Raw genomic sequence first — 8,007 nt, 5'->3', positions numbered from 1 at the left:
GATAAAAAAAAAAAAAAAAACAAGGGGAAAAGGAAAACATAACTGATGACACGCACTCTAAAAGAAAAAACATTAAACAAAAACAAAAGGGTGTTATAAGTTTTTTCCCACGACAGAACCAACAGTTGGTAAAGAGTTGATGTGAGATGTGAGATGTGAGCTAGTTCTGAGGTTTAGTATGTGTGTGAAAGATACGGAAATTTTGCGGGGGAGGAGGGATACAGGGTTTTTTTTTTTTTTTTCTGTGCGGTGGAGGCCGGAGGGGGGAAGAAAACAAAAAAAAAAATTATCTGTTTTCTTTTTACTATAAACTAACTATGGTACTCTTATATCTGTTTATTATTATTCAGTATACTTTAAATAAAAGATGCAGTCGTAGTTAAAAAAAATTTTTCTATATATAATATAATAATAAAAATAATTTTATAAAAATATTAAATTATTTTTATTTTTTATAAAAAATAAATTAAAATATTTTTCTGAAAAAGCTCGTCACGCTTCACTTGTGCTTACAGTTACAAGAACTGAGAGAAAGATGGAAGGTGGTAAGAGGGCAGAGGAAGCAGCAGGACCATCATGTGCAGGAACCAACCAAGAAATGCCTCATCACCCAAATGAAGAAGAAGATGAAGAAACTGAAGACGAGAAAGAAGAAGATGAACAAGACTTTGAAACTGATCACCATGAAAATACCACCTTTCAACCTGGCCCTCTTCTTCCTCTCAAGGACCAAATCGAACGGGACAAGGTTTTCCTTTTTCTTTTCTTTTTCATTTTTTAAAAAAATTTTGCTGTATTCTTTTCGAAAATCAAATACTGGGTTGAAGAAAAATGTGTTTGGTTGAAGGGAAAAAAAAAACCCTTTGGGATTGCGGAATGCTCAATTAGAAGAATTTTTGTGATGAAGTAAAAGTTGTCTGAGCTACTTTTATATATGTGAACATGTCACACCATTCTTGAAAAATTCTGAAGGGGAAAGGAAGGTTCACTACCTTAACTATGTAGAAATTAGAATAGATGAAAGGGAGAGAAGCATTTCAGAAGCTGTATATAAGATGGTTCAGCTAACTGGAAGGACTGTTTGTAAAAATGTATTTTGACAAACCCTTTTATAGAGTTCTTTTAATAAAACATTGTGTAAGTTCAAATATATTCATGGTTTATAAGACAGTGAGTTAATGCTTGTGATTTGCTGATATGAATGGTGGTTGTGCTGTGCAGGAGGATGAAAGCCTAAGGAGGTGGAAGGAGAAGCTGTTGGGGTGCTTAGAAAGCGATTTTGACGGTTCGTTTATTGATCTTGCTTATTATCATTGTCACTGTTGATAAATCACAGAAGTTTCAGTTGGATTTGTTTAACTTGTTTACTTTATCAACAGGTCAAGTGGATCCTGAAGTGAAATTCCACTCCATTGGCATAGTCTCTGAGGATTTTGGCGAAGTTGTGACTCCTTTACCATTGAATGAAAATCAAAATGCTCGTGTTCTATTCACTCTCCGGGAAGGGTCTCATTATCAGCTTAAGCTAAAATTTAGTGTTCTTCACAACATTGTGTCTGGCTTGAAATACTTCAACACTGTTTGGAAAGGAGGGATTCAAGGTATTAGTTTGAACTTTTTCTCTGTCAAAGCCTTGCTTGATAATCTTGAGTTCGAAACAGAATATTATTGTTTTCGTAATTAATTGTTGTCTAAGAACCGAAGTTCTAATAACTATTAAAGTCATATCTCATGATTCTGCATAAATCTGACTCTTAACTTTTAGAATAATGCAAAGAATAATCATATGATATTTGCTAACATAAGTTCATTTGTTTTTGGAAGCTGAATTACATGATATTCAGCTTCTGGAGCTAATGCATTATGTAACTTTTATTTATTGACATTCATGTCAATTTGCATTATTGGCTCCCTCTATCTTCATAAGAAATATTTTACGCGAAAGATGACATTGGTCAATAAAGTACAATTCAAATTTTCGCGCATTGCATCGACAATTCAATTATTCTTCGGCATTTCAGTTGATCAGAGCAAAGGAATGTTGGGTACGTTCGCGCCTCAAAAAGAACCTTATGAACATGCATTGAAAGAAGAGGTCACTCCGTCTGGTGTACTTGCAAGGGGTGTTTACTCAGCCAAACTTAAGGTATGAGAAGTAAAACCACTCATGTATGCTATGCTTTATAAAGTGAATTAGCAGTGTCTGTGTTTTTTGTATGTAATACATTTTCCATATGAAACATTTAAAGCAAAGTTTTATTATGGTTTCAGTTTTTCCATCACAAAATCATGAAATGATGCGGAAGCGCGGAACGTAAATAAGACGCCATTTTTTGTAGTTAAAAAACTTTGAAACGTGAAATGAAAGTAGAATTTGTTTTCTTAAACACATATCCCTAAGATTTTCACCCTCATCACAACCATCGAACTAGTCTGGCATCAACTATGTAGGGATTAGTTATATAATTTGACTTGTACATTTTTTCTGTCTGTTTGGAAATTTGGTACATTTTTAACTCAATCTGTCTGCTTACGATTTATATCACATAGAATTGTATTGTCTAAGTTCTTTTGTGTAATTTGCACTACTAGATAGATGAACTTAGTAAAATTTTGTTTGCTATGTTACAGTTTGAAGATGATGATAGAAGGTGTCACATGGAACTCAAATATTCATTCGAGATCAAAAAGAGCATCTAGCCCTGGTTCTTGCCACATTCATGCCCCATTTTGGAAAAGGAAAAAAATGCTCCCTCAAAATTCTTATAGTTTGAATATTGAAATTCCATCAGTGCATGTTAGTGATGTTGCTTAGTGACATTATTGTTTTATTACTTGTATGCTTGCTTATTAATCATAGAAGATGAGCACTGTGGTGAACTGGTGATGGCTTATTCTGTGGTTGATAAATCATGTTAGGAACAAGAAATATCTGCAAAAACACAATTTCACAAGCTGAAACAGATGCTTTTCTTAATCTGAAAATTGTTTATGTACAAAATTCGATGTCTATGATTTGTGTGTTTATTTTATGATTTATATAAAGAAAAGTGTTGCATCTCTATCAATGTAGCATGATTGAGGTCCCACTATGTGACTGCAAGATAAACCCAATGTTTCAAAGTTGGCATGAAAAAGAAATGCCACCATAACAAGTTTGATTATAATTAGAGAACACAACATATGCATTGGAAGGAGGTATTCATTAATTTTAGGGGTAAAATATGCTTTTGTTTCTGAAGTTTTGCAAGAGTTTGAGACAACTTTAATATTTAGTTTAATTTGAGTTAATTTTATTCTCAAAATGTACGTTTTAGTAGTTATGGAACTAGCTTTTTTTTATCAATATTAGATTATTAGCCAACACTTTAGGCCAACATAGTATTTTTATACTATTAGGGTTTAGGGTCTAGAGATTAGAATTTAGAATTTAAGGTCACTATATTTGTTAGATATTATGTATGAGAATACGTTTGTTAGTTAGGTGTTGGCTCAAAAAATGATAAATTTTGTTAGTTATTTAGCATTGTTTTTATTTTTATATTCTTGTTTTGTTGTCATCTTTCTCCTTCACTTTCATTATCTCATTCAATTCCTCTGTCACCACGGCTTACAAAATCAAACTACCATCACCAAACACACCACTACACATCAATATTTTCATTCTCAACCTTCACCACCATATGAACCTGAATATCCCAAGTGACTTCACGGGGAGCCTCGTCAAGATATCAAAGACGATCCTAGCCAGAAAAGCATCTAGCGGCGGTACAAACTGTTGGGACATAGATAACGTTTTCGCAAGTGTTGGTGCGAGGTTGATGCTGTCGGCGGCACTTGTAAAGTAGTCGGCATCTCGATTGCCACTGTTTGCCGCCATTATAGGAGAAACCAGAAATAATTAAGCTAAGGTTTTGAAAGAATGTGTATGAACTTATAAGTGAAAGCAACAATTATTTTGAGATGGATGGAGTATATAATTATCTTTCTCTTTTTTTTTTGGTGTCCTCTATATAATATCTTTGAGATAATTGCTATTTGGTGGAGATACCAATGATACTACTCATAACTGAAGTACAAGTTTTGATTCTAATAACGACATCATCAACGACAAAATAAAGAATGAAAACTTCAGTGTGTGAATCGGAAATACCAAAGCACCGATAAAAAGCACTGTATATATCTCATAGATTTCTTAGTTACTTGATTCCCTTTCATTTTCTCCATTTTCCGAAATATCTCATTTTGAGCTTTCAATGGAATCTTCATCAAAAACACAAAGAAGGTTCAGATTCAGAGACCACTCCCAACCTGAATCTCAGAACTCTGTGCCATCATCAGAGCCTAGTTCTGATGTTTCTGCACTCTCACTGCATGATTCTGATGAACGCGAAATTGAGTCCATGACTGGAAGGGTAGTTTTAATTGTCCAAACGCTTTTTGTAACCTTAATGTGCCAATTTTAGATTTTGTCGAAATCTTTATGATGTCGATATAAGATATAGTAACGTGGTCTGATCCATGTAGTTGAACTTAGTTGGTAGAACAAAACTTAATTGCTGTTGTTATTCTTGATCACTTTATTTTTCCTTTTTTCTTTTTTAAATATAAAAATTTGATTTATTGATGATTAGGGAATCAAGCATCTGTGTGATGAACTTTTAGAGCTTAAGGAAGCAGCAAGTGAGGATTTGCAGAAAAACATCTTTGCTAATTATTCTTCCTTCCTTAGGTAATGTTTTGTTTTTATTTTCCACAATATTTGCTCCATCTTAAACAATTCTACAAAATCACAAAAATAATGTGGCATACTTGTTGAATCTTGTGCAAAGGAGGGATTACTTCTAACAAATAACAATAATTGTTAGTGTTAGGTTACGTCAAATATATTGTGGAGAGAGCCAACTTGGGTTGGTCTAGTGGTTAGCTTATTAGTCCTCTTAAGCAAATATCGGAGGGTTTGAATCCCGCCTTGTGTATGCAACAACTCATTGGACAGCGGCAAACCTTTAAATGGAGTTCCGATCTGCGACAGATTAGTCCTTGACCCCAGGTTGGGGATTCCGTAGGAAACCAAATATATTGTGGAGAATTCCGAAGAAACAACTTTTGTTGAAAGTATATACATTTAAGTGGAAAAAAAAATTAGTGAGCATAATTGTTGATGTACTTTTTAGATACTGATATTGCAAAATTGAATTGCTTATTATTATTATTATTGAGGTTCTGTAATTTATATATGCTCTCATATGTGTAGAATTCTAGAGGAAGTGACAGGAGTGGAAAATGAACTTGTGCAACTAGAGAACCATTTTGTTTCACATAAAAGACTAGTGAGGGATCTTATAGACCGTATATATCCAAATATACTGTCCTTAAGCTCAAACATTGAAGATCACATAGATAATGAACCTTCATTAATTCGTAGTGAATTCGAGGCTCACATTACCGATGTTTCAGATAAGCTTGATCTTCTCATGTCAGAAAACAAGGTAGATGAAGCCTTGGAGCTTCTAGAATCTGCTGATGCACATTACCAAGGAATCCAGTTTGAAGACTACTCGGATTCTGACATAAACTTATACAACTCTGTGATTTCTGAGAAGATGTCAATGCTGAAACAAAGGTTGATACAGATAGCTAAGAATGATAGAATGGCTGGACCGGAGCTACAAAAGGTGCTATCAGGGCTATGCAGGCTTGGAGAGACTCAACTCGCTATAGAATTGTTGCTAAAATATTACCATTCGAGGATTATGGATGGAACGAAAGATTTGCAGTGGTCTAAATCTTCTTCGAATGAAGCATATATAAGAGAACTTGCAAGGTTTGTGTTTTCTATTATTTCACAAGCAGCTAAGAGCTTTGTGATGTTATGCGGAGAGAGTTCTCCTTATGCCTCAGAACTTATGATGTGGTCATGTGAGGAAACAAAGTCATTTGTTGCTTGGTTCGACGAGTATGTTAAGAAGATCTCGGCGACTAATGGTAGCTTGTCATATGCCATAAAAGCTGTGAAGTTCGCGGTGTTGTATTGTTCCTTGTTGGAGGATCAAAGTTTGGTTTTGCAGCCTTACTTGGTGATGCTTCTATGTCCCTGCATTGAAGAGGTTCTGAATACACATGTAAACCATTTTAAGAAAGTTGTTGGTATCTTCTCAGTAAGTGATTCTTGGGGTCTGGAGAAATACCTTGTTTCTGGAGTGTTCGGTGGAGGATCCTTAAATCTTGATGTCGAGGAGCAACCGGAATATTGCGTGCTAACTACCAGCGGCCGGAAATTTCTCACACTTTTACAGGTATGTTCTGCTTCTCCTATTCCCTTTATCTGTCACCTTCATTGTTTTTCGGTCACTTTTGGTATATTCTTGAATCAATGTATCTGAATCAAACTAATGTAATAAAAATAGACAAAAAGAAACTAATGCATAGTGCATTATTGGTCAACTAACTTTATGAACCAGTAAATTTAGAAATTTTGTCCTTGATAAAATATGTAAAAGTTGAGAAATACCTACTTTCTAACCAAAAAGAGTAACTGCCATGAGAAATTTTGAACCATGTTAATGCCACATTGGCAAGATATGTTTGATCAGATATGTATAACCAAAAGAGGAACTGCCATGGAATTCCATAGCCATAAAGTTATATCTTTGGTCTATATAAATGCCAACAGTTCTTAAGAGTGTTTATCATATTCATGTCTTCACATGGTAAGAAATCTAAAACTGCACATATTATTTATCAATTACTTTTACCATATAAAGGCAATATTCCCCTGCCCTTATTACATTGATTCAACTCAAATTTTTCTTTGTACCAAAGAAAAGTAGTTTTGTTGGATCAGTTGCTTATTACGGCTAGGCCAAAAGCTATACAACAATGTTTGCGAGACAATAGAAAATTAGCACAAAACAGCTCAAAATGACCTTATTTTGCATTCCTCAATTACTGCTTACCTTATTTTGCTTTCCTTAGACCTTAGTTACCACTGGAATAATTGAATAATTTTAGGTGTAATAAGTGTGTAATTATAGATGTTACATGCATGAAATTATGAATGATAATTTAAATAAAGTAACTTTGGGTTATTGTCTCTCTAGCATTACTGAAAGCTATAATTGTTAGTAAGAGTGCAACTTTATTTTGTTATAGTTTCTCATAACATCATCCAAAATAAAACCATAAAGCTTGTTATTTATGCACATGAGACATGATATATCTCAGTGACTATGTTAGTTAGGCCATTGTGGAAGATATTTCTCCTTTAGTTGCTCTTCAAATGGGAAATTCAATCATTGGTGCACTCAGCAACCTCATCACAGAGTATGTCACCATTCTTGAAAGAGCTCTTACCTATGACACAAGAGGAGGAGATCATCAAGTTAGTCCAAGAATCAAGTTAGCCGAGTCGGTTGCGCAGCAGGTTTCGATTTTGGCTAATATGTCGACGCTAACAAAGCTTCTCTTCGTCATGGTTAAGGGAATATATAGCAGCAATGATGGTGGCAAAGATTCTAATGAAATGGAAGAAAATTTAGATTTTGATCAGCGTCAAGAACTTGAAGAGTTCATGCTGTTTCTTGAAGAGAGCTCACATAAGCTGAGAACTGTGTTTTGCCAGCAATTAATTGCGCAAGTATCGGCTACTTACCATAGCCATGAGATTTTCTCAGCTATTCAAAATGTTGATCAATTTGATGATAACAGAATCCAATATACCATGCCCTCTGGTATCTTTCAGGTATTATCTTTACACATAACATCCTAAGACTTCTCAAGGTGTGTGAAAAGAGTGATTCTATAATAAAAATATTGAAATGCATAGAGTTGAACATAGTGAGACAATGAATGATTTCATTGAAGTTGTTTATTTGGAAATTTCCGAAGAAGCTAATCATAGGTTCTTTTGCTTAGTGTATAGAATTTCTCGTTCTCCTACTTAAAACAAGTTTGAAACTGAAAAATAGTACAAATGTGTGTGTGTATATATATATATATATATAT

The 8,007-nt window shown here is 34.2% G+C and overlaps 2 protein-coding genes across 2 annotated transcripts; both read left to right on the top strand.

Annotated features, from left to right (window-relative positions):
* LOC107625014 (rho GDP-dissociation inhibitor 1) lies at positions 465-2,718 on the top strand. The gene is made up of 5 exons (XM_016327525.2): positions 465-748; positions 1,222-1,285; positions 1,380-1,601; positions 2,022-2,146; positions 2,632-2,718. Exons 1-5 carry the CDS (start codon positions 536-538, stop codon positions 2,698-2,700), a joined length of 693 nt encoding a protein of 230 aa, XP_016183011.1. The 5' UTR covers positions 465-535; the 3' UTR covers positions 2,701-2,718.
* Positions 2,732-7,771, top strand: LOC107626934 (exocyst complex component EXO84C-like). Its single transcript, XM_021116871.1, has 3 exons — positions 2,732-4,732; positions 5,258-6,299; positions 7,244-7,771. The coding sequence occupies exons 2-3, from the start codon at positions 5,478-5,480 to the stop codon at positions 7,769-7,771; spliced, it is 1,350 nt and encodes a 449-aa protein (XP_020972530.1). The 5' UTR covers positions 2,732-4,732; positions 5,258-5,477.

Source organism: Arachis ipaensis, chromosome B02 (genome assembly GCF_000816755.2).
Source record: "Arachis ipaensis cultivar K30076 chromosome B02, Araip1.1, whole genome shotgun sequence".
Lineage (NCBI taxonomy): Eukaryota > Viridiplantae > Streptophyta > Magnoliopsida > Fabales > Fabaceae > Arachis > Arachis ipaensis.
This window is presented reverse-complemented; position numbering and strand designations above follow the sequence as displayed.

What these genes read in the sequence shown, in the direction of transcription:
- LOC107625014 (XM_016327525.2), top strand. Translation starts at nt 536, where the DNA reads ATGGAAGGTGGTAAGAGGGCAGAGGAAGCAGCAGGACCATCATGTGCA. An exon ending in ACCAAATCGAACGGGACAAG is followed by an intron (nt 749 to 1,221) that starts GTTTTCCTTTTT and finishes TGTGCTGTGCAG; the next exon opens with GAGGATGAAAGCCTAAGGAG. An exon ending in TTGGAAAGGAGGGATTCAAG is followed by an intron (nt 1,602 to 2,021) that starts GTATTAGTTTGA and finishes TCGGCATTTCAG; the next exon opens with TTGATCAGAGCAAAGGAATG.
- LOC107626934 (XM_021116871.1), top strand. Translation starts at nt 5,478, where the DNA reads ATGTCAGAAAACAAGGTAGATGAAGCCTTGGAGCTTCTAGAATCTGCT. An exon ending in AATTTCTCACACTTTTACAG is followed by an intron (nt 6,300 to 7,243) that starts GTATGTTCTGCT and finishes TATGTTAGTTAG; the next exon opens with GCCATTGTGGAAGATATTTC.